The following is a 27,249-nucleotide window of genomic DNA, read 5'->3' on the forward strand; positions in this document are numbered from 1 at the left end:
CTATCTACCCATGTGTACGTCTATGTTTCTTGGTTTGTCTAATACATAGTGTTGTTCATTAAGCAAGTAATCAAACTTTAATACTAAATATTTTAAAATTTACAAGGTTCTCGCACCTAGAAGGGGTTAGTATTGAAAATGGGATCTCCAACTTTCCAACAGTACCAATCGGAGGACTTTGGATTAAAGTTTGCTCAAAAAATAGATAACCTCGTATCCAAAGTAATTTTCTTCGTAGATCCACTGTTAAAAAGGCAGTTATTAGCGCACTTCTAAAACGCCTTGAATCCACGGTAATTTTTTGCCGTGGATTTACAGCAAATACACTCTTAGAAATTAACGTGGATCTACCGCAATTTTTTACTGTGGATCTACGGTAATTTAATTTTTATTTTTACCGTGGATCACCTCTGAGGTGATACCTATCTATTTCAATTACCTTATTCCTTTAGTTCAAAAGGAATTTGATTTTGTAAACAGGTGGCAACCCTCTAAGTGTAGTTAATACACATTTCGATTGATACCCATCTCTTAATAATTCATTTAACTTATATACAAATTTGAATGCAATTTTTTAACAATCTAATTTTTTAACAGGTGGCAACTCTTAAAAAAAATAACCTTTCTATTTTACACAGGTCAAGCTTTTTAATCTGACATGTCATTTTTGAAGATAGAACGAATCGTGCAGATTCCTATGGCACTGACAAAAAATTAAAAAAAATTGTTTATCCATTAGCAAAAAACGCAGTATGTACTTCAGAAAGTGCAAAAAATTAGCAATTGCTTTTTGTAAAGCAAAAAACCCGTACTATTTAATAAAATAATAAAAAATAACCTATTTTTACATACATTTTTTATTCATTCCATTAAAATTTAGAATTTTTTGAAATTTTGTCTAAAAAAAATTGTTTTTCTGGAATACCGCAGGGACACCCTGTGTTTAATTTTATTCCAAAATTTTAAATCCTGTAATTCTCTACTGTCTATATGGAAACAAGAAACGTCAAACCAACATTTTATTTAAAAAAATTTGTTTTTGACATTTGTTTCCGTGAAGAGCTTACGCATGGCTACGCTCTCATTAAAATTCTTAGTATACAATTTGTCGACATTAGTGGCTTTCTGGCGGCATATAATTTAATTTTTAAGGAAATTTCTGTTTAATTCTTTTTATTGGATAAATTGTTTTTACAAAAATAGCGAATACGTTCACATTACAGATAACGAATATTTCGATTTTTGTCCACTTAGGCGACACTGTGCGGCGTGGGCTTTTCTACGCACGCACGCAAGTTTTTCACATTTGATTAGAAGAAATCAATTTGCGTGCGTGATTTCTCAGAGTGGCATTTTTGTCAAATTTACCGAAGTTTGTTGAGCGAAATTTGAATTCATAGTCTCGCCAAAATGTCAAATCGAAATGTCACGCAACACAAATTTTGGAATTAGAGTTACGCACGCCGTTTAATTCCGGTTGGTCCCGTACAAGTTGTATGTGCATGAGAAATTTTTGACAGTAAACTGCCGTTGGCCTGTTAGCGCTCCAATTTAGGGGGCGGCAGTTATGTAAACGTCACTGCCCAAAATCAAAGACACTATGCGTGTTAATGTAGTCAAAAGTTATCAAAAGCTATCCAGTTTTGGTGTTGATGTATCCAAAAAACTTGCAAAGTCGAGGAAATTGAGAGAGCAAAATGACAGTTCACTAGGAGGGGAAGTTGCAAACTGTTATGTCTTCACAAAATTGTCCTGTGTAAACACCAAGTTAGAATAAATGTTTGTAATATCAGTGTTGGTCAGATGGTTAGTTATAAAAACTAATTAAAACACTTTATTTAAAATAAATATATTAGTTGCGTTCCAGCAGCAGAATAATTTGCAGGCAGGATTTAGTCCGAAAAGCGTTCCAACAGACAAATTTCCTGTAATTCCCTGTAACTGAGAGCAATTTCGTGAGAGTAAAATAAGCTTGCCCTCAGTATGAAGTTGCAGGATTTAGTCCGAAGTTTTCCTTCCTGAAAATTCTTGAGGGTGCATATCTAAATGGGAAGTTTGAAATAAAATCCTTTAAAGTGAAATTCCAACAAAATTTTGTTCGCTTCTAATCATGTATTTTTACAAAAAAACCTGAATTTTTTTAAGGTACGGTAAGTATTTTTTTAGACTCCCTCGATTTTCTGTTTTTACAAGAGAAAGTATCCCGTAAAAAAATGCGACTTCATTTGCTGCTGGGCTGCCATAAACATACATATGTATGTACAAGTGAATAAATATTATCTAAATATCTACAGTTATATATGCAAGCATACAATGCACACACCTAAGTGCAGTTATTTTCAAATGTAATTGTCATTATCCTTAAAATAGGCAGCTAAAGCAATTCGTCGGCAACGGAAGGAAAGAATTGACAAGTGTCAGTCACTCACTCAGCATTGCTAGTGTGCCATCAATGTCTTCAAAATACATACATACATACGTTTATACATACATATGAATGTATGCACCTATGTACATAGGTAGATAGGTAAAAGCTAAAAACAGCAAATGAATAACAACAAAATTAATTGCTTGCTCCAACGCACTACAAAATACACACATAGATACATACATACACACACATAAGCAGTAACTCATATACGCAAACATACATACTTACTAGTGTTGGAAAACTATCGACAGTGTATACATATATACTATCAAAAGCTCTCTTACATATGTTGAGATATAACACTAGAGGCCAGTTTCACCAATCAATTTTAAAATGTATCCAACTTAAAATTTAAAATTGCACAATCTCCTAAAAAAATTTGTCATTTTAAATTATCACGGCCCGACAAATTTAAAATTGATTGGTGAAACTGGGCATGGCATTTTGTAAATAAGCAAATTTGAATAAATTTTCTATGGTCCAAAAAAATTTGGCAGATTCCATCGCCTGTTAATTTCTTCGTTTCTTCCATTTACTATATAAGTTAACAACAGCCAGGAAGAAATCTTATTCTTAAATAACCCACTTCGTAACTACAAAAACCATAAGGATTATTTGTACATATACACAAAAATGAGATCGTGTATTTCAATTACACATTTTATAACAAAAACCATGAAGAATATGTTTACAAACAAAGGAGTTCACAACATACATAGATATGCAGGCATAATGCATCTTTTATAGTTCAATTCCAAAAATATGAACAACCTACAACTATTGATAATATTTAGAAAAATTCGATAGTGGCGGCAAAATGAAACCATGGATACTATCGGCAGCCCCATCGATAGTTCTCCATTACTATTACTTACGAGTATTAAGCAGGGTTGTGCACTTACGCAAATTTTCATACTTTTTACACTTACATTGTAAATAATTGAAAAGTATTGTAAATTATTGTAAAATATTGTACAAAAAATTTTGTAAAAAATTGTAAATTGTAAATTATTCACATTGATTACAATTATTTACAATAATTTTCCAGCACAGCCCTCTCATTAAAACATGCCAAAATACTACTTATGAAACTTGAAAGTCTGCTGCCGACAGACACTTTCGTCTCCGCTCCCGGCCGCTTGCTTCGTTGAGCAGAAATGCATATTTGCACACCACCGTTGCGTATGAGTGCCATCGAATGCGGTTCATCAGCTTTAAATGAATTGAAATGTCCGAATTTCTTCGTCGTGCGCTGTTGGCATCCGGTTCGTGTCACATGCGACCGACCCCGCCTCCCCGCCCCCGGCTGCTCTGCTGCAACGCCCTTAACTATTTAAGTTGCAATTGTTGGACTTAAATATGCATTTACTTACATACATATGTACATACACGCGTGTACATATACATATGTGGGGTAATGCATGCACATAAATATTTAATAAAGAAAAATTCAATTTACGAAATTCAATTTCAATTTACGCTACATAACAACAATTCATGCAAAGCAATGACCCGAGCACAATTACCCACACACACACACTCTTGCATACATACATGATTATGTGCATGCACCCTGTAAAAATTGCGACTACTCCATGCGCGCATGTAAAGAGTACTCCCTAAGGATCAATGAGTACTCCAAAATTAACCGAAATGTATATGGTATAAAAAATGCAGTCCATTTAACGTTGCGATGTCCTTGGGCAGGACCATATATCCCAGCTTTGTATTACGTCAGAGTAGAACAACACTACTCCAAGGGACTACACCATGGAGTACCTACCTTTTAGCAACACAGTCCAATAAACATCATCTCGGAGTTACGATCGTTACAACTGAGCAATGATCGGATAACTATAAGCTGGTGTACATAGAGACCTGAATCGGTCCGCTGCTGCATTTACGTCGGAGTATTTTCTAAGTACTCTCATGTGGCGCAAATGGGCCACATGGTCCAACGATTATTGCTGGGAATATATTCGCACACACACACACACACACTTTTAGGTTAAGCAAAATTTTCTTAATGCTTTTGCTCCTTGGTCAAACTTCTGATAATATTTTGTTGCTGTTGGCAATGAAGTGCCTTGCCTCTGCCTCTGCTGCTGCTCATGTTTCGGTTGTTAATAAGCTATTTGTTGTTGTTGCTAACTGTACACCAGCAACTGCATAGGCTGCATTCTTGTTTACACATTCGATTGGAATTTAATCAAAGAATCGACCAGTCCATTATATGCCAATTAACGTTGCTGTTGCAAAATAAATTTCAAATCTAAATACTTACACCTCCATGGCGTCCGCCTCTTCGCCTTTGTACATACATATATATATATATGTGCTGCAGTCTAATTTAGGTTTTATAGTTGCTGTAGTTCCTCCTCCAATTCTGGCAACTTACATTGCTTAGCTGCAGTCACGTTTGGTTTATGTACAGACAAAATAAGCCATACTACTAATGCACAGATTGTGAGCAGACGGTGTTTTAGGGAATTTAATAGGACGCCGCGATTTGCTAATAAACGGAGATAATATGTATGCATGTAATCAAATTAAAAATGGTATACAGTTACACATTTTCAGCAACCTATAGCGTAATTAAATTCATAAACTTCTAGGAAATGGACTTAAACATTTTTTAAAATATTTTCCTAAAAATTAGGGGAGTGCCAAAAATTTATAAAGTGCTAAATTTCAGTCGGAAAAATTACTAATAAGTTCGCTGTTTCTTTTTCCAAATACATAAAAAGGTATCATTGCAAATGTAACAATTTAACCTAACTCTTCGTACTAACACCTTAAAAATTTTAATACAAAATAATTTTTGAAATGGCTTTGATTTTTCCCATTCGGTGAAAGCTTCCTGCTTTTTTTTTGAAACTTTTTCCCAGACGGAGTCTCGAGCGCTTAGAAGTTATACACTTTTAAGTTATAGCGGAAACACAACTACTTCCAACGACGAAGTTTAATATTTCGCTTACTTTAAAATCATTAGAGCAATAGCGGAAACAGCTGATTCCATTTCGTCTTATATATAATTAAAATAAAGGAAAGTTAAAGATAAATAGGGTTATACGATGTTTTTTTTCTAAAATCTTGAAAGAAAACGAAATAAGACAATAATAAAAAATTCTTTAAAAAAAAACTTTATAAATATGAACCATAGCGTACCATAAAAACGGGTTCTCTAAATATCTCGACTCCTGTGCCACTCAGCGGATGACTTCATCTTTCATATTGCATTGTCATCGAGTTATGAGCTATTTAAGCTTAAAATTGCAAGTCACTAGCTTATCGGCAAGTTGGTTAAAACTGGATTGGAAGATTTGACCCAAGTAAACATACTTATCTACATGCACACATATGTGTGTATACTTGTGCCTACTTTGGTATGTACTGCCGCCATTGCCCAGCGCAACTGGCGTTAAAATAAATCTATCACATTTCGCTCTGGCTGTGTTCAATTTCATATGCTTGCGGGTGTTCTACTTTGAAAGCGTGAACTTGGCTGTGGTTCGCTGGTGGTGTGGAGATTCCATCTAAACCAAATTGGTATGGGACCACCTCGGAGACGCTACATTACCGATAGAATTATGAAAATCGGTTGACGTTTTCGAAAGTTATGCAGTAACATACATAAAATAAAAATAAATAAAATTAAAAATATTTCCACGAATTGATAACCTTCTCCTTTCTTTGAAGTCGGTAAAAAATATTTAAGTACATCCCCATCAGTTTTAGTATTAAACCCTGATAATTGTTGTTTTAATAGCCATTTTACGATGTTTCTGCATAAATCTAGGGCGTTCTTGAAAAGTTTTTTGAGATAGAGCGTTTTCGAACTGGCTGCCGAGATAGGTCGATCTTCCACTCAGCCATCGATATGTACTTGCTATATATAGAAATAAATACTATTCCCATATAAAAATTTAAGTATTGAAGTGCGTTATATTAATTAATTTTTCAATTAATGTTTCTTCGTTTTCTTTAAAAAATGCCATAGATTTATTCAGTGTGTCTGCTGGACACTAGTGATCACTGTTTGGCGTATACGTAACGTAAGGCTCAGCGGAATTTTATTCAAAATAATTACATCTTACTGATCTTGGTTAAGGTTCAAATTGAGTATGCGAAAATTTGGGTAAAACCATAAGAGGCAAGCTGCAATGAAAGGAACACAGATATGAGTAGTCCCCCTGCAAACAGCGTTATGTGATTTTATATTAGAAATCCATAAACTTGAAAAACGACTACGACAAAAAGTAACATTTAAATTGAATCTTTCTTGTTCTTAGCTGAATATTTGGATAAATAAGAGGCTCTTATAAATAACATAACAAAACATGACATAAGATAACATTAACAGTCTATACGACCTAAAGCAGTTTTCTAAGTTCATCAGAAGTTGGATTCTTTTGAAAGTTTATAAATATGAATGATAGCGACTTTGGGAAGAAGAGTTAACATTTGATGCTATTTTTTCAGAATATAAAATTATTTTGCACTGTATTGTTAATGGACGTGAAATCTCTCTACATACTGGTACGTTATACACCAAAAACTAAAAATCGAAAAAATTGTACATAGCGCACTTTGCAAGTGGACTGACTACTCATATGCAGTTTCTTGTTTATTTTTTCAATACTTTTTTCAACAAAGCCGAAGTTCAGAGAACATTCGGTCATTGCGAATTTATTGTGGCTTCTTTTGAACTGACCTTTAACTATGTAGCTATGTACGTATGTCATTTAATCGCACACATACATAACTGCAGTTTTTTTTCATTTATGTTAATCTTTTGACTTGCATTGACCTTTGTATCGTCCCGTTGTAGCATTATATTCATCTTACTTTCTCTGAAATATATGTATGTACATAGATATGTATGTATGTACGTTCTTATTCTATCACCTGGCATATCTTTACGAAGTATATGTATATGCAATTTTGTCTGTGCTTGCATGTCTGTACACATGTGTGTTCCTGAGTGAGCAGGTATTCATGTTGCTTCATGTTGTATGTACTAGTTTATCATATTACCTGAGGCAACTCACATAAATACATACATACATACATAAAAAAGAAAGGCATCAAAATAGACGAACATAAAATGTGAAAGGTTTTATGAGTTTATTCAGCAGCAGTTTAAACGCAACCACCCACGTCACATTTTACCCGATAAACCTCCGAAATGATTGGCTCCGAGCAGAATCCGGAGGAAAGATGAGTTTGCACTTGAAAATTTCATTAAAAATTCAATGGCTGCTGCTGTGGCTGCATTGCCGCCATGTCTTCGTTGGTTGTGGGTAAAACAGATTTATTTTTTATTTTTATGTAAACCATGTTTGCAGCGTTCAATGGCGAAACACTTTCGAACTGAATTTACGCACAAGGACCGCCTGCAAGGCCAACTTTTGTGTTGGAACATCTCTGCTTTTTCGATATGTTTTGGTTTAGTCCGATTCGATTTTCAATAAGTTCGTGAGGCAACAATGAGCGAGAAGTGCCCTCTCACATAAACTACTACAAACATGCACACTTACATACACGCAATCCATATGTATTTGCAGCACCCGCTGTGCTTCAGCTGTCATTCCGTTTAATTTAAAAGTTTCAGTAGGTGGTCGGCGGTAGATGCGCAAGGAGGAGGCAGCATTGTGTGGAAGATGCTGCAAGAAATTGTATACATATGTGGCAGGCGCATCCTTGACCTCATTTCTCTTTTCAATCAATCGCTCGTTGTTGCTTTAGTGCCAAGTTATAAGAATCTATATAATAAATTTATATATACATGCATACATACATACATATAAATATTTACACATTGGCGTGTACGGTTGGTGGGGGTGCATATGTGCTATTTATTAATATTACAGAGCAGCGCAATGATGTAGTGACACATTGAAGTGGTCAGCTCGAAGGTGATTTCAAGAATCGTGGAGTAAAATCTCACAGAAGCACATTTCGGGACAGGAAATGTGTTTGTGCATTTGTAAATTGTTTGTGCAGCTGCTGGTAAATTAATAATATGTAGAAGATACGGGGGATATCTTTTATTTTCTGCATTATATATTTATACTGGGTTTTAATCAGGTTAGATAGGATCTAATATAAACCACTTGCTGGTCCATACTATTGATATAAATCGGTATACATTTCCTTGCGAGCTTTAACCAATTTGTAGTTCTTTAGTTTACAATAACCTCCAGTAAGGAAAAAAATCGGAATTTTACCAAAATCCGAACATAAGCTTCTCGTGAAACCTTAAGATTTAGGAAGAACTGGTTCAGGCACAGATTCAATCACTTTTGTTGGAGCATAGGTTTCGGCCTGAAAAATTCTTCAGTAGCCTGAAAGTTTGTACGGTTGTGGTAGCTCGAGCTCTGGAATGCATAACGCAGCACCCGATGCGTAGTTCATTTCGGATCAATCTGTGTAGAAACTGCAGGTGTAGTGACCAAGGCGGTACTGTGTTAACTTTGCAGTCACGGAATTTGCACCGAATTTCCCACAATTTTCCTTGCAACTGATTTATTTGTATGCGCGTTTATAATCACGCGTAGTGACGCAAACTTCTCCAATTGCCCGCGAACCTGCTGGCTTTCTGGAGAAAGAAATATGAGCCCTACGAATGCTGTTCAGGCCTAATGTGTAAGCAAATGCGATACACCCAATGCCTTATGGACCATTTTCCCCGACACTTCCCATTCAGCCATCGCTGTGTGGCAATTAAAAAGATTTACGATCTGTCGATGAATGACAGAATTAGGTTCAATAGAACCAGGACTTTCAGGCAGATCAACCATTGCAAATGTATTTTCCGATATGTAGAGCCTTTTCTTTCTGTAGTACCACACTATGAAAAGTCGGAGCTTTAGCAAGAATATTCTGTCCCGGCAACATTCTTGGCAGCCAGCATATCAGGTTTCCTCTATCCGCGCCAATGTGAAAGCCACAAAAAACTTAGACGCAGGAAGAGAAATTGTGGTAAGCATCATTTTGTCACCGTCTGCTTTCAACAGGATTTATGCAGCGTAGTCTTTGCCACTTGCCTAACATAAACCGCCCGTTTTTACCACTCCAGCAAACAAGCAGCACCCCAAATGCCGCACCGATGATGCAACAGCATCACTGGCGCATGTTGTACGCTATATTTTCGATTTTGTTGCAACATATGTAAGCTAACTATATTCTCAATCAGGTAAGGGTCGACTTTCCCTGCTACCCCTACTCATCCATCGAAATGTTTGGCTGTCAGCCATTCTGTCTGTCCAAATAGCTTCTTTGTAAGCTGTAGTCACAAACTCGGCACAGAACTCTTGCAAATTGTGCGCCATATGTTCGCAGCGGCCACTTGACGTTCTCCTCATATGTCCTTATGTCCTTATGTCCTTATGTCCGTCAGTCCGTTCGCATGCCTGTCTATTCGCCTGTAGGGCAAATTCACGTGGCGGAGTAGCTCAATCATTGATTCACAAAGTAAATGCGCAGGAGGCAAGAAGACAAGCAACTTGAGTGTAGGAAGTAGAATGAATTCAACGCGACTGTGCTGAAGCCCTGCGGGACATGGAATGCAACATGGAAATGAAAAGCGATGAGCATGCAAGTGATTGGATGGCATGGCGTATACGTAACATAACGGATTTACATTGAAGCGGGTTAACGTACTTTCGAAACGAGAAAGAGCAAGCTGGCAGCGAGAAGTATGCATTTATAACGATTCTCGCATATGAAAACACACACACACATACACGCAGCCATAAGCATGTACAAAGATGGTCACACGAGCAACTCTGTAACGAAAGCCGCTTGCATGAGTGGATATTATTTTCCACTCACACAAAGTAGTGAATAGTTGCCAGGCGGATAAATGAAAGTAAATGAAAAATGCCACCCGACAGGATAAAGCTTAATAAGTAGCATATTTGCATCGCACATCTTCACACCCACAAAAAACAGAGTAAAAATCGGGCACATGGGATGTATGTATGTACGTATGTATGTAAGGTGCTCATAACAGCTCATATGTAGCGATACTTATAACGACGTAAGCGGTTGAGTAACCCTGAAGTGTGCTTACATATGTACGTGCGTATGTGTAAATATGTGGCACGACACTTGGTAATGCCAACTCATTTAGAGTAGGGTAGCGAGCTTTTGGTCTTTTACATTCCCCGTCCGCCATTGAACATTGTGGATAAGCAGATTGCTTATGTGTGTATGTGGATATACATACGTATTTGCATAATGTGTCGCCAAAAGATTTAGCTGTGCAAAATTGCTATTGATCACCGCGTGAAAAAAAAAACAAAACGAATTATGTTAGAGCGGGATATGTTTTTGCATTCAAGGTGTTGTTGAGTCAAATAAAACTAAAACAACGTAAATGGAGATTCGCCCAGTCTAAAAAAGAGGCATCAGAGGTGGATTTGTTAGATATACGTACAGTGGGCTGTCGACGCATGCAGACAAAGGTGATGCGTGCACGAGCTGCCAGCGATACTTTGCAACACTCATACGCCATGGCGTCGTCATCGGCGGATTCAATCAATTTCACTTTATTCAGCATTCAGGGGCATCCTATCAACATCCCCCATTATCGAATTTCGATCTCGAGATCATTTATCATTTAAATGCGCATACATACATATGTATATACATGTGTATGTATACTAGCAAATGTATCTGCATAAACACGTCACATATCACAATTATCAATAATCAGTTCCAAACTTTTTTTTGTTAAAAAAGCCATTAAGTTTCACATTGTCAAGGACAAATTTGGTTTGTAATTTAAGGGACTAATGAGGGTTAAAAAAAGAATATAATAAAGTTTTTAATGCAAAAAATTATTTATTTAAATCTATCTCACACCCTAAGGGGAAACCTCTTTAATTGCGCACATTTCGTTTTCTTAATTGCTTTTCCCCGATAAATAGTTTATTAACTGCAAAAAATTATAAAAAATATATAATTTTCTGTGAGTTAAAAATATCGGAATTTTTCGAGATTGTCGAATATCCTGATGAAATAAAAAAATAGGTGGGAGGTTCCATGGGAAACTGAACCTCAGAGCACAAAATTTTTTCTTTATAAAACTAACAAATGTGTGGATAAGACATGTGTACAAATGTTGAATCAATCAAAAAATAACAAAATTTTATTGTACATTGTATTATTTTTTAAAATCAAGTTATAAGTAAATTTTTTCAGTAGGTTTAAATTTGGTTGTGTTGAAACTAATTTGCGATTCATAATTGAAGTGCTTGGTAAGAAAAATATATAGTAGAACTCATCTGTGTCTAATGAAATTATATTATATATATTAAATTGTGTGAGTGCTTTGTATATATTATGAGTTACTATTAAGCAATGTGTTTTCCCACCCGTGACAAAAAAAGTTAAAAGTTGTTATATTTAATTACAGTTGTTGAAGTTGAGTTTGGGGTTTGTTTTTTCTTACCTTATATTTTTCCGAAATATTTTGGTGAAAGTCTTGAAAATTTTTTTTGTAATTCCGGCGGAAAAACTGCAACTTTTTTTTGGTGATGCGGTCTAATGTATGTACATACATAAGTATGTAGATATTAATAGATGGGCATTTATTTTCAACGATACTGTCCGAACTTTTTGGCTTCCTAATTTTGAAACCCGATTTCTGAATATCCTGTATTCCCAATTAATCGTTTGTATTCGTTTATTTTCGTTCTTTGCAGCCGTATGCAGTTTGGACTGTGGGCCGAACGGTGTTTGTGAGTCGAGCAAATGCCGCTGTAATCCCGGCTGGACTGGTAATCTCTGCGATCAGCTGCCCTGCGACGCCAGATGTTCGGAGCATGGACAGTGTAAAAACGGAACCTGCGTGTGCTCGCAAGGCTGGAATGGACGGCATTGTACGCTGCGTAAGTACGAGTGTCTACTAACGCCATTTAATTCTGATGCTATTTGTATGTATGTATGTATGTATGTGTGTGTACGCGATTTTGAGTGTGCGTGTGGAGTTTTTTTGCGGCGGGCGAGTTCGTTTCATTTGGTCAGCACTGGCGAGCAAAACTAAAAAGTGCTGATGGTTGTCGTTGCGGTTTGCCATTTCCGCTGTTTAAATTGAAAAGCAACAACGAGTAAAACCCAGCGTTTCAAACAAGGTGTTGGGCGCACAATGTCGGCCGCGTTAATTAACGCCAATTAAACCAAATTTAGCAAAATAAAACGCACTGCTAGCAGCGGCCCCGCACGGTGGCATACCCGTGGAAGCACAGACACATTTGCACAGACACAGATACACACCCACTCACACTAATGAGAGCTTATAAATGGGCAAGGAAGTAGAAAATATTTCCGTTCTATTAATTTTGCATTTTCATTCGAAGGTGTGGCTGTGGATATGCGAATGTTTTATCTAATGTGTATGCGCGTGCGTGTGCGTGAATTCCAATTAAGGTGTGAATGTTTTGTGGTCAAATGAAATAACAAAAGATACTTAATCGTTATCGATGGACCGTACCACAATGCCGTTCACAAAAGCATTTGAGGTCCATTTGGTCGCTTTAAGTGGCAGAGCTTTTGAAATTTGTTCATTCCAGAAATTCAAAAACCAAGCAACTGCTCCTCGCACTTGAATATTCGTTAAACTCAAGCTCTTTAAATTAAAATAAACAAGAAAAGCCTAAGTAAAAAACATTTTCCCCCAATTTGTTCAGATTGGTACATTTACAGATTGGTGTTGGTTGGAAAGTTGTTATTGAGCTGAACTCATTATTTCTAGACAGCAGTGTGACTGCCTAAATGTACAAGTCTGTAAAAATATACAAATCGTCCGATCCCTGCTTAAGTACATAGTCATACTTAGAACAAAATCGCTCTACGCTGCTAAAATAATCCTTTTCTTGGCAAAGTATCAAGCCGCTGAAGGAACTCAATTTCCATCTTTTTGGCTTTCTTAACCGCGAACACATAATCGATTTTTGAAGTTTGTCATTATTGGAAATATTCGTCGACGGCCATATTTATGTATGTCTTCTTATGTAGGTATGTATGTACATACACTGCCGGAACAAAGTATTGGCACAGCAAATTTTTCACAATATATGCAACAATTTTGATTCTAATATTTTTCCGCCAATTTTGTATAAAAATGTGGTTCATTCAACAACAAGAAACATAAAAATAAAATTCCTAAACCTTGTCCAAAACTCAGCAAATTTTCATCAAAATTTTCAACTTTTTAATCAGATTTTTTAGAATTTTTTGAGCGTGCAGTTTGGCAGCCCATTAAACTCTAGCAAAAAATGCAAGTTCGGAGTTAGTCAAAAATAGCGTTAATTTTTGAGATTTTTTTTTGTTGAAGGTGTTTCATGGAAGAGACCCCAAAAATCAATGGTAATTCCTAGCTACTTAAAGCTTCCACTTTATTATAACAAAATTGATTGGGCTACCAATCTGCATACTCAAAAAAATTCTAAAAAATCTGATTAAAAATTTTAACATTTTCATGAAATTTTGCTGAATTTTCGCAAGTTTTGCACAAAGTTTAGGAATTAAATTTTTATGTTTTTTGTTGTAGAATGAATATTTTTATACGAAATCAACGGAAAAATATTAGAATGAAAATTGTTGCACATATTCTGGAAAATTTGCTGTGCGCATACTTTGTTCCGGCAGTGTATTTGTTTTCATACATATCCAATAAAAGTCTACTCCTCCATTCGTGACTGTGGCTGCGGTATACTTTCAGCGAAACGTACGCGGCGGCTCAGCCACCGATACAGCCATGTCAGGACATCATAGGCGACAACGACGGCGATGTATAGAACGCAGAGCAGGAGAAATGCAAAGACGCAGCACATCAACATATCGATGACGTGTGTAGCGGCAGCAAAGCTTCAATCATCACCAACAGATGCGGCTGATGACACCAAGTGGCTGAAAATTGTTCAGAAACCGCTGAGTTTGCAAAGCACTTAAAATTGATCCGGAAATTTTAAAGTCGACGAAATTTCGATTTTCCCGTACTTCTGTTTTCGTTTTTATTTTCTTTCAAAAATTGGTTACCAATTGAAAATGATTTCATGACGAGCTTGGAAAATTATTTAGAGGTGTTTTTATTTAGATTTTTACTGATGTAGAAGAGGTTTCTTTCTACATAGTTACCTAGTTACAAAATACAGCCTACCCAGAAAGGCTGACGAAAGAAGTGGTATCTCTTCTTCGTCGAAAGCAGCCATAAGAGTTTCAGAATTTTTTTATAAATCCATCAATATATTGTGCAATAAATGCTAGAAGTACTTTGTCGTCCTTAATTAGTGCGAAAATTGGAAATTTAGCCTTGTCGCCAAATATAACTTTTAGTCCTCTTTTGTCGACTCTTTCTTATCTTTTACTTGATTGTACTCAGATGCTAGGAGTTTATTTGCTCCGCGTTGTGCTTGGAAGGAAAGCATAGACATGCCTACGCTAACTTGTATTTTTCCAAAAGTTTCGGAGCTGAACATCTTTGATGACATTCAAGCAAGCAGCAAACGCTTTTCTTGATCTTCTGTATAATAAAAACGAAAGTCTGGCGAGTTATATTTTCTTGAAAGACTTCCACGATAGTTGACTTAAAGTCCTTTTCCCGCTTTAAAATGATAAAAAGTTCTAAAAACAGTGCAGCTGGTATGTGAGGTACTGTCGAAATTTGATTTAGTTAACTTCAAGAAAAAGTTCATCATCGACACTAGTAAATTAGTCTTTCTATTCTCTTTTACATACTGACCGTATTTTCATCTTCTCTTCTCACAAACATTTTTACTTGGAAGCTTGAGTTACTTCTTTCCTCCTACGGTAGTATACTTAAATATTTCAGAAAGGGTTTTGGCTTAAATACATTTTGTAGCTCTGTTTGTGGGTATTAGCGATCCCAACATATTTCCCGTATTGTCTTAAGCCTTCTCGAAAGTTGTTTATCCTCCAAAAGTTGCTTCTATTGTTTACATGCATTTTTTATCACCCCTTCTTCTCTATCTCTTCCACGGTTGGCTTTCATTTTTTCATGTACCGTTATGTTTATTTCCTTTTTTCGTAAATGTCACCTTGTCTATAGCTCGCACTTCATTCGTTTCCATTCGGTTGGCATCACTTCCTTCGGCACTGCCTTCGTCAGCTATTTTATTTTATAAACTTGAATGAAACCATTTAGGTGGAAGACGCTGGGAGTCGAGTCACTTTGCCGTTTGATGGAATCGCAGTCTATTTGTGTGTCTGCAAACTTCAAATTTGATTGGGCTTTCTAACGCCGGTGCGGCAGGGGGAGGTATTTTAGTGAAATATTTTATTGCATGCCCATCGAACGAGGTGGGTATGAAGAAGAATGCAGAAACGAAAGGAACGAACTGTAATTGACAGTTAAGTGAAGTTCTTTGACGGAGACGACAACTTTCTACTATTCCATCGAAATTGGCTTTTAAACTTGCATATGAAAGAGATTTTGACTGAAGCAATCACAGCTGCGGTGCAAGAAAGTTATTTTGCTTGCGAATCTTAAATGAGCTACTTTGTTGTCAAGAGAAAAATAAAAATAAAAAAAATAAATATTTGAGCGGTTAAAATGAATGGACAGCAAAGTATATCCGATATTCCAAATAGCAATTTACAATTTTACGTTTTTTATTTCTATGTACTTACATGGTAGGTATATATGTATATAATATGCCTATCTTGAGTAGTGTATTTATTTATACTTAAAATTTCTTCAATTCAATTTTAATTAATCGCAAATGTATTTGTTTTCGCTTTTCACGCTTCAGCTGGATGTGAGAACGGCTGCTCGCGTCATGGCCAATGTACACTGGAAAATGGCGAATATCGCTGCGACTGCATTGAAGGATGGGCCGGATCTGATTGCTCGATTGCGCTGGAAATGAACTGCAAGGACAACATTGATAACGACGGCGGTGAGTGTAGCACACTTTTGAGTCAATTCAAGTGTCTTTATTTTTGCTGGAAGATATATCAGTTCTTAAGAGAACTTTTGGATGTATTTCCTGCTGACCTTATCCCTTTGAGCTACCAGCCAATTCTTACTTTTGCTTAGTCATCTAAAATTAAGCAAATAAAAATTATCCAGCAGCACCTTTCAGTCCAAATGATAAAACATCAATTACTCCCTAACTTTCCAATTGGTCACGATTTCAAACCTGCTCGGCTGATACGCATATATGTATATGTGTATGTACCCTGCAAAAAGTGGGACTAGGTTAAGTACTAGTACAGGACCACACTACCTTGTAACCAACACTAGTAACCAAAATGGTCCAAATATATGGAGAAAATATGGTTACATTAACATTGCGATGTCATTGGACCTGACCACCTCTGGTCCGACGCTGCATAACATGGGACCACTTTTGGTCCACCACTGCGTAACATGGGACCACCTAGACAACTACTCCTTTTGAACCATGGCACATTCGGCAACCGAATCATATTGCCGATCGGCCACGAAGAGGAGGTGTTCAACACATATATCAGTTTTTTACGTTTGAAGTGGTCCAGGTCAGCTTAACAAGTTACTAGTATGCAACCTGGTCCTTGTGCTCATACTTTAAAACTACGACCCAGTGGACCACCTGGTCCTCAAATTTTTGCAGGGTATGTATTTATTTGTTTGAATGTATGTTTGAATAAATATAAGCATACAATCATTTCACTGGTTGCACTCGGGTGAATGAAAAGAATTTTCACCTTTATAAATACTTACGATAATAAGTGAAAAGTTTCCAGAGGAACGCGTAGGCGAACGCTTACGCAGCCATACTCAGAGTATAAGACACCAACTTATGTACCAACTATGAATATGAAGCATAAGATGAATATAAACAAAACATACATACAAACAAAGTGCATAAATATTAGTAAATACACGGGATCACAAATTTTAGCTTGGTTTTTGTTATCCAATTTCTATGTAGAATTGCTCGGTGATTCCGAAAATCGGGTTAATTTATTTTTCTATGGTTACGTTACGAGATATTTGTAATTTACCGTTATTCAGCTTAAGGCAAAAACTGGTTCCTTTTAATCACGTATATCTTACGAACCAATTTAAAAATCTTAATGTAAAATACGGCAAATGAAAGCTAATGAAATTCTCCATAAACCGTGTATACATCACTTTCCGATAGGGCTTATAGTTTCTGACAAATTAATTAATCATTCCAGTTTTTTTATTTTTTAATGAAAAACTGAAAAAAAATCAAACTTTAACAGAAACAAGTAAAGAAGTATAAGTTCGGGCGAAATCGAATTTTATATACCCGGCGCAGGTAGCAAATAACATCGTTTCAACTTTCTCTGAACTACGTTTGCATGATAAGTAGGAGTCTTTACCCAACTTAAAACGTTCTCGATAATATAAAGAGTTAGACTTAGTGATATAATTGAACCTAGTTAGGTACAAATCGATTAAGTGGTTACCGAGGTACACCTTTGTAGTTATAAAGTGGGCGGTGCTATGCCCAATTCCTAAAAGTCTGTAGCAGTCTGATTTATTGTTAGGAGATTGTTGTAACTATTAACTTGAAGTAAATTAACGTCCTCAGTTATTGAAATATCGGAGTTTTCTTATTTCTGAAATTTATCGTTATACGGGAAGCGGGTGTACCTTTAGTCCGATTTGAATAATTTTCAACAAATTGCTTTTCCGTACGACGGTTATTAAGTGCGCAGAGTTTGGTGGAATTTGATAAATCGGTTACCAATCGTTACAACAAAACTTTCTGTATGTATTGTATACTACTCGTTTATTTAGAGGACATTTAACACCGTGCGGCAAAAACCAGAAAATTTTAAAACACACGAAGTAATCAATATACTCACAAAACTAGGGATCAAATATAAATCTGTGTTTTTATTCTTTCTCTCTGACGTTAGGCTTTTTTGTTGTTTTTTTTTTTAAAGACTTTGAAATTTCAGAGATACACATCGCTTGCTTAAAGTGAAAAGTTGCCGAGTTTACTTCTATAGATAGAGAAATGTAAAATTCATTGGCTGCGTTTCTTTATACATTCCGGATAATCCCATTTCACAGCCGGAATAAACAGAATGCGTTTGAAATATACGTCAACATATCATCAGGAACGTTCTAAAGAATAAATAAACAAAAACGTTCAGAATGAATAAAGAAATGCAGCCATTGTTTCGAAAAAAGAAGCACCGAGAATACAGCAAAGCCAAAATAGTACGAAATGTTGTATTCAAAGTTTTGCGAAGTACTTGAAGAAAATGGCTATAAAAAGTCTTTTTCTCTCCTGTAAAATTTGTGAAATGGGACTTAGCAACTTTTCGCTCTAAGCTAGCGATATGTGCATTCCAAAAAAGTATTAAAAAAAAAAATTAGTGAAATACAGAGTAATGATATGACTACCAAATGAAAGAGAAAATTTTTTTAGAAATGCAATTTTTTCGTTCACAAGGACGAAGATATTTTGAAAATGCCTTTTACTAAATTTTATATCCTCAACTAACAAATTTAGAAGGAAGAAATTCGAGGATATGGACGTTTCCATAAGGCATAATTTTATTTTTCAAAAATAATGAATGGGCGCTTGGTGGTGCCAGGGTCGAGATATTTAAAAAAGTCGATTTGTTTCATATTTGGCACATTTAATTGAAACATAGTGAGACATAGATTTGTAAAAAAATAGAACCGCTAGGTGGCGCTGAAGTGAAAATAAAAAAATATATTCGACATAAAATTCAGGTTTTGTTTGCATTAAAAATTCCTTTAAAAACAATATTAACAAACAAATTTTCAATACAGTTTTTAGTAGCGTCATGCTCATAATAAAAACAGGAAAGATGTTTACATTTAAAGCCTCGTTAATAAACCTTAGATACTTTAAAAATTACAAAAAAATGTCTTGCCCTATTCATAGAAATTTGTAACTTTGTAACTCAAGTCCAAATCCATTGTTTTTTTTTTAACGTCACACCAGCGCATTGCTATCAATTGTTTTCATTTTTTACAGAATTAAAGACTATTTAATTTCTCTGTATAGAAATATAGCAAACCTTTTTAAAATGTTGACTTTTTCATTAGATTTTTTTTATTTTTATTTTGTCATACAAATGTCACGTCACGTCAGACTGGAAATGTCTATATCCGTTTATTTGGAGCAGGAAAAATTTCATTAAGAAATTAATACTTATTCGTTATTAGATCTGTGTAGGTAAATTAAATTGAAAATCATTGCCGTCTTGGTTTCTGCAATCGAAAAAACTATTTCATCATCATGGGGCATGCCGATATTTTAAAATATGTTAGGTATACCCCTATCCTCCAGAAAAGAAAATACGCTGTTTGATCTTCGCCTCAATTTCTTACTTTTTCTGGAATCAGTTCGGTTTGAAAATAGTCCATTCCCCATAATGCTCCGGTAATGGTATGCTGAACGATGAGTTCAGAAAATACCTTCGGTCGAATATCTTATAACAGACATGCTTTCCAACAGTCATGGAGGAGTCTGCTTGTATGCGTGCGCTCAACTTCCTCTACTTTATTTGCGTATTTACGTATTCAATCAAGCTGTCTTTTTTAGCAGTACTGTGAAACATATGTATGTGTGCACTTCCACACTAATCCAATTCACGGAAACATATCCGAAACCCCCACCCTCGCTGCAAACGAGTATCTACCAGCAACTCAAATCACCGATTCAGCGACAATTTGCAGCAGGAAGAGGATCTCCTTTTACATGCATACAAATGTACATAAATAATTCGCCACAAATCTACGTACGTATGCACTTAAATATGTACGCTGTATTTATTTTTCATCGGTCGTCAATGCAGTTTGATTATAAACAATTCGTTTAGTTGGACAACAACAGCAAAGGCAACCAAAGCAGCAACAAAAATGCCTGCTTTATACAGCAATCCACAAATGTAAAAGGAATGGAATAATAAAAAGAAATGCGAACGGAAGGAAGGAAGTAAGCCTGAAGTGTCATAAAACATTACGAGTTCTACCTGTGAATGCGACCGAGACATGAATGATGCAGAGGACCTAGCGACGGGCCGCCTGTGGGTTGAAGCAGACGGGGAAGAGGAAATAAACGGATATTGAAATCAACTTAAAAGCGTATAGCCACTTAGCACTCACATTTTGTTGGTGCTTTTATGCCTTTACTGTCGCCATTGTCGCAGCGCGAATGAATGAATGGATGTACGGGGTAGAGGGCTAAGGCAAACTGAACGCAATCTGGGAAACAGCNCAAAGGCAACCAAAGCAGCAACAAAAATGCCTGCTTTATACAGCAATCCATGTAAAATGTAAAAGGAATGGAATAATAAAAAATGCGAACGGAAGGAAGGAAGTAAGCCTGAAGTGTCATAAAACATTACGAGTTCTACCTGTGAATGCGACCGAGACATGAATGATACAGAGGAGCGAGCGACGGCTCGCCTGTGGGTTGAAGCAGACGGGGAAGAGGAAATAAACGGATATTGAAATCAACTTAAAAGCGTATAGCCACTTAGCATTCACATTTTGTTGGTGCTTTTATGCCTTTACTGTCGCCATTGTCGCAGCGCGAATGAATGGATGGATGTACGGGGCAGAGGGCAAAGGCAAACTGAACGCAATCTGGGAAACAGGAAAACAAGAAAACAACAGAAGCAGCTCGAGCGTCACTTGAAAATGTTTCAATATTTGCAGCACTACAAATCCTGGAGTGCGCACTCCAGCTGAGGAAAGGAATCGAGAAGAAAGCCCAAGACATTTGCAAGGATCAAAGAAAGTGCGCCAGCCGGTAGCCATGTGTGTGTGTGTGTGTGCGGCAAAGCAAAGGCAATATGTATGTTGAAGATCTGAGAAACAATAATGGGACGTGGATATGAATATATTTGTAGTGGCGCCTGCTTCATTATCCGCCACACACGCGGGCAAAGTGCGTTGAAATGTGTTAAGAAGAGTTAAATTTCAATTTCCCTTCGCGACGACTGGTTGGCGAATTAAGCGCCAGTTCAAATCAGAGGAGGTGCGGAAGCCTGTTTTTATTTATGCTAATTTGAAATTTTATCAGCACAGATGTGAAGTGCGTTGGTGCGTTGCTATGCGTCCAAACACACGGCTCATTAGTCCCGTTTTATGCGTTCCCCTCTCGCGTTCCGACCACCTTCTACGACCATCAGCAAGCCAACCCGAACCGTATCGGCCTCAGTTACAAGTGTCAATTAAGTTGATTGATCGGCATTTCCTTTTTGTTCGTTACACTCACCCTCCCCCATAACCGCTTTTCAGCCGTTACTCTTACTCATTGCTGTCGTCTTTTCTCTTTTCAGACGGAATGACGGATTGTTCGGACAGCGAGTGCTGCTCGCACCCCGCCTGCGCGGAGCATATCATGTGCCTGTCTTCCAACGACCCTGTGGAGGTGCTGCTGCGCAAGCAGCCACCCTCCGTGACCGCATCCTTCTATCAGCGCGTCAAATTTCTGATTGAGGAGAACTCGGTGCAGTCGTACGCACACATGGACGAATACAGTGAAAAGTGAGTACTACCGTTCACACATACACCCACACCCCAACACCCCACTATGTTAGCTAGGCTCTAGTTGGACTTTTTCTCGCTTAGCTCTTAAGAACTTTGTAGACAGGAAATGCATTAAAAAAATATTTACTTAGTTTCATCTACATAAAATTCTCTCTATAAAAAATCATTACCATACGACCTAGCTCACATTTGCACCCCAAACTCTTTAACGCGAGCAGGAGTTTAGAGTCAATCTAAGTTTCGAATATTAAACATTTGCTAACAAAAAAAAAAAGAAAAATTAAATAGTAAAATAATTGTGGTGCAATGAAGAGAAAAAGCTCAAATCATATCGATTTCAATTCAGTACGTGTCATACTCGTATTAATGTATTCATTTACTTTTTGTTATGTTTATGATTGAATTTCGATTTCCATTATGTGCAGTAGCCCAAAATTTATGCTTTGGAAGGGTTATTTCGCAAACATTTTTGTGTTCATTTTAAAACACATTTATTGAAAAAATAAAAATATTCAAACCCCGAGCTCACATTCCTTAAATCCTCCACCAACTCCCCTCAATGAGTCTATCATTTTATGCGTTGGAAAGACGAAAAATAAATAAAAAATATTTTTCATTCAGAAAATGGTTTTCTGTTTTTTTTTATGCTAAAAGAAATGTTTTTATAAATACATCTTTCTTTTTTGCTAGATTTTTTTTTGTTTTATTTTAGTTTTTAATTAAATTAAATTTATTATGAAAATTGGTTTTTCTTATTTCATATTTTCTTTTTTAAATACCAAAACGCTAGTTACTTCAAAAACATATATTAAACCAGCCAAAGTAAATGTAAGCTTTTGTTTGAGCTTTTTCTTTTCTTGCCTATTATAGGGTTACCAACTTCAAACACAGATAATTTATTTCAAATTTAATTTTCTTGTATTCTTTTCATTTCGTTATCTCAATTCGCAATTTCATTTCGTTTATTTCCTTACCATTCTACTTGTTTAATTTTGTTTGCTTTCTTTTATTTGTTTATTTGTCAAAGAAACATCCAAAGCGAAATAATGATAGCACTTCATTGAGTTTGTGTGTTGTCTAGTGTTTTACCCCTTGTGTTCGTCTCACCCCGTTAAACGTCTCAAGAAACATAATCATATAACGAAACAAAAACAAAACAAAAAAAAATTATAAAAAAGAGTAAAGATGAGAAAAGAATTCTAACCACGGCACATTGAACAGGTGATGCCACCAGCGCAAGAACAACAGTCTGCGGGCATTTTTTCATTTGCTGAATTCAGACTATAGAATGTCAAAATTGGTAAATAAGCAAAATTTGGCATTCCGGAATAAAATATAAAATATTATAAAACAAAATTGATCAGCTACTCTACTGCTGTTTTCTGTTCAATATGCCTTGGTGTTTTGGTGTTAACATTTGATGTGCGTAAGTCACTCGCGCACAGAGTTGAGAAGAGATTTGTTGCATATTTTTAAGATAGCAACGACTGGCTTACAAAGGGCCGAAACAAGTTTAACTCGGCAAAATCCGTACAGTTATATGCAAGAAAACTCACATATGTGTATGTACCTTCAATATATTGTAATCACACACAGCTGTCACGGCTTAGCTCAATTATTCTGAAAAGGATTTGTGTAAATTTCTAATGTTTTTTGTATTTTCGTATTTAAAATTTATTTCATTGTTTAAGGACTTTAATTTCACTATTTCGTTACTATAATAAATTTAAATGCTCTGAGACATTGCTACAAACCTGATGTAATTTCGTCCTTTTCAAGGTTTTCCACTAAGTTCCATTTACATACATATGTATGCAAGATACAAATATCATGCTGAATTATTTCTTTGAAAATTGTCTATCCATAATTATGGTCAAGGCTATACTTTAAATGTAGAACGATGCAATCAATGTTTAGACTTTTAGTTAAGGAGGGATTGGTAGAGAATAAATAGCTTTGAGAGCAATGCGACTTGGTGATTCCAAGTGTTTCTTTAAGACATATGTATTGTCATGGCTCCACAGACCATGCGGTGCAGCTTTCCCAAAACGATGTCGGGGCTCTTTTGTTAGACTTTTAGGTTAGATAGGTCTCTCTGATATAAATGGGCCACTTTTTCTATGGTTTTCATTAACAACTAAGGTTATTTGCGTACCTTGTGAAGATAATCTAAGTTTTCTCCGCGTTGGGTCTAAATACGACTCGAATATCTTTCTTGATGAAGGTTTTCAATTAACCCGAGTCCACAAGCACCAAAATTTTAAATTGCCTGTCGCCAACAACAATGTTTACTGCTAAATAGTCCTCTCTAGTCCTTTTGTTTGCGCACATTGGTCAAATCATCCAATCTAAGGGTATTCTGTAGGCGTTGCGCACCAGACAGGAAAAATATAACCATACATTATCTTCGCCCCGTAGGCGTCTTAGCTCTTTTGAGCAATTAGGGCTGATTTAAATATGGATTTACGAAGCTTACTAAGGTTATTTTTGCACCATAAAAGCTACATCAAATAAATTTGGATCGTTTCGACTCATTCACAACCAGCTCTTGATAGCTCTATGCGAAATTTGATCTATTACACAGGCCAACAAAAATGAAAAAAAAAGTATGCGGCAAATATTAATTCTGTTTTTGACAGACTTTCCATCAGATCCAGATTTTGAGAACAAACGATGATAGATCCATCCAGTTAGGCTTAAATTAAAGCTAGAACTCGCGACTACTATCCATGAAAATACCATCCCTGCATATTGACCTGATGGTCACTTATAGTCACTTATTTAAAAGCGAAAACTCATCAAAGTACAGGGATGTCAGTTTCTGGGATAGTCAGAAGTTCGGGCTTTAATTTAAGCCTAAGTGGAAGGTTCTATCACCTTTTGTTTCTTTGCTTTCAATCGCAATTTTTCGACAATTTGACCACGTTTTTCTCAAAATCTGGAGCTGATGGAAACTTTATCCTTACGAATTCGTAATCAGCTCAAAAAAGTCTATCAAAAACAGCTTTAACATTTGCCGCATCAAAATCAGTGTTGCCCTCTGCATTTTCCTGGCTGGTCCAATATGTTCAATGTGCCAATTCGAAAAAGGTTTGAAAGGATCAATTTCATAAGCAAATAAGCTTCTCAATTTGTGTATATGTATGTATAGTCAGAGCACGCTGAAGGCAATCTCAGTTTACTTTTAATTTGCTTTCCTTTTATTTCTTTTTTGGCTTTGTTTTTGATGCGATATTACCAGTTGGCAGACAAATCGCGCGGTTTCCGCTATTTTTTCCTTTAATTTTTGTCTAAATTAAAAAACAGAATTGCGAATCTTGCATTGCTTCAAGCTAAAGCTGATTGAATGGCAGGCGGCGGCGGCGGTGACGGCAGAGCATTTATTCTGCTACGCCTCTCGAAAGAGTGTACTTTTTTGTTGTTGTTATTTATTTATGTTTCGTTTTCATCTAATCCGAATATAAATGTAACACATGCATACATATATATTTACCTGTAAGCTAAATAAGTATTTAAGTACGATCGTAAATAACGCGGATAGTATTGTTTTTTGTTTTTTTTTTTTCAAAAGAACAAATAAAGTAAAATATATCGCACTCTTTAAGCCAGCGATTAGTTTTCAACAAATCATAAAAAAAACCATATCTATTGTTGAGCTGCCAGCGTAAGTGTCGACAAATCAAACACACAAAATAAAAGACACAGTTATTTTGGATTTTCGTTTTAACAGCTTTGAAATGTAACTAAAACATATTTCTGTTATCGATTTTGCTTTCACATTTACCAGCCCCGATAAATTCACATTGCTGTTTTTCCTTTTCATTTTTATTTTCATTTTTGTTTTTCAAATTTCGTTCGATTTCATTCTTTCAATGTGCGTGTCCAAGTTTTGAGTTCTTCAATTTGCGTTCAATGTTGATTTCTAAGCGAATACTTGGTATTTAAGAATGAGATATTTCCCCACTAAAACTATTAACCAAATACTAACCAATAAATAATAAGCTGAGCATTGAGAAATCCTGCCCTGATTGACAAGTGTGCTTGCGGCATCCTAGGGCCAAAGGAACTACCGACCGCCGATTGAGAAGTCATTGTGTGCCAGTGCGACAGTCCGTAATAGTCCTTATATGTAATTGTCGAATGTAATTTTTCGGTTTGATTTTTGTTGAAGTTCTTTGTTATGGAAAGTTTTCCGTTTCATTTCGTTTGTGTTGGTTTGCTTGCAAATATTTAAGTTTTTGAAAGTTTTTGTTGGTGATGAGTGCATCGGCACTACACTTGGCTTTCGCCAGCAGACTATGCAGGGAATGCATAATAGCTCTACAATAATATTAAAATATTAACAAAAAAAAAAATAAAAGAAAAAAAATCTTAAAAGCCAAAAAAATTAAGTTCTAAATACATCTCTATTTTATCTATTTATCTCTTTTTACTTTCAATTTTTGTCCTATCTTTTTTATTGTATACATGTCTGTGTACCCTTTGTCGCTTTACGGCTGCTTGGCACAAATGCAATACCGTATATTTTAAAATCCAAAAAAACAAAAAAATAATTTAAACCAAAACATTTACAAAACCACCAATGATGTGTGAACGCAATAATTGAAATAAAACCACCCTCAACGAAATATTGAATGAATAACCAACAAATACATATACATACTTCAAATGTGATTTATGAAAATTCGTGCGAAAAGTCTCTTCTGGAGTTCATTCACGCCTTGGTAAGTTGACAATTGCGAATCTCAGAGAAATCGATAACTCGATCAGGACTCATATCGGGCAATTGAAACCCGACAAAATAAGAACAGAAAACACATATTTCATTTTATAGTTTCTTTCGTCAATGTGTTTCGTTTTCCGATGTATCTCGAAATCAGAACGAGCAAAAACGAGCAGAGGACTTTGCCACTAAATCACAAAAATTCGATTTTACTGCAATACAAAAATACATTTGTACATAAATACAAAGTTATATACATATCTATACATGTATTGATACTATGGAACGAAGATCAGAGATGGGAGCAAACTTTTTAATTTTTCTTTGATTTCTCTCTTGAGTTCTCCAAAAAAAAACAAAAACACACCAAAAACACCAAAAAGCAAACGAAACACAAAAACGAAAACACAAAAATGCTGCCAACAGCAACTTGTAAATAAAAACTTTTAATTCTCTATGTGTGTGTGTGTTATTCGCGGACGAATGCCTTCACTCTTAGACGTAAATTAAATATGCAACTATGCAAATAAATAAATTCGATTTGCCGTTAACTCACAATAACTCTTA

General features: G+C 35.9%; 1 protein-coding gene across 2 annotated transcripts in view; it reads left to right on the forward strand.

Annotated features, from left to right (window-relative positions):
- Nucleotides 1-27,003, forward strand: part of LOC108363819 (teneurin-a-like) — a 77,103-nt gene extending 50,100 nt beyond the window's left edge. Inside the window, exons 7-10 of one of the 2 annotated variants that reach the window (XM_017617310.1) lie at nucleotides 12,145-12,330; nucleotides 16,213-16,359; nucleotides 21,749-21,956; nucleotides 26,657-27,003. In XM_017617310.1, coding sequence (XP_017472799.1) covers nucleotides 12,145-12,330; nucleotides 16,213-16,359; nucleotides 21,749-21,956; nucleotides 26,657-26,687 — 572 coding nt within the window. In that variant the 3' untranslated portion in view covers nucleotides 26,688-27,003. Of the gene's footprint in view, nucleotides 1-12,144; nucleotides 12,331-16,212; nucleotides 16,360-21,748; nucleotides 21,957-22,986; nucleotides 23,127-26,656 lie in introns of those variants that run through there. The other variant, XM_017617309.1, reaches the window with a different exon arrangement.
- The last annotated feature ends 246 nt before the right edge of the window (nucleotides 27,004-27,249 follow it).

Source organism: Rhagoletis zephyria, unplaced genomic scaffold, assembly GCF_001687245.7.
Source record: "Rhagoletis zephyria isolate East Lansing unplaced genomic scaffold, Rhagoletis_zephyria_1.1 Rzeph_scaffold_01387, whole genome shotgun sequence".
NCBI lineage: Eukaryota > Metazoa > Arthropoda > Insecta > Diptera > Tephritidae > Rhagoletis > Rhagoletis zephyria.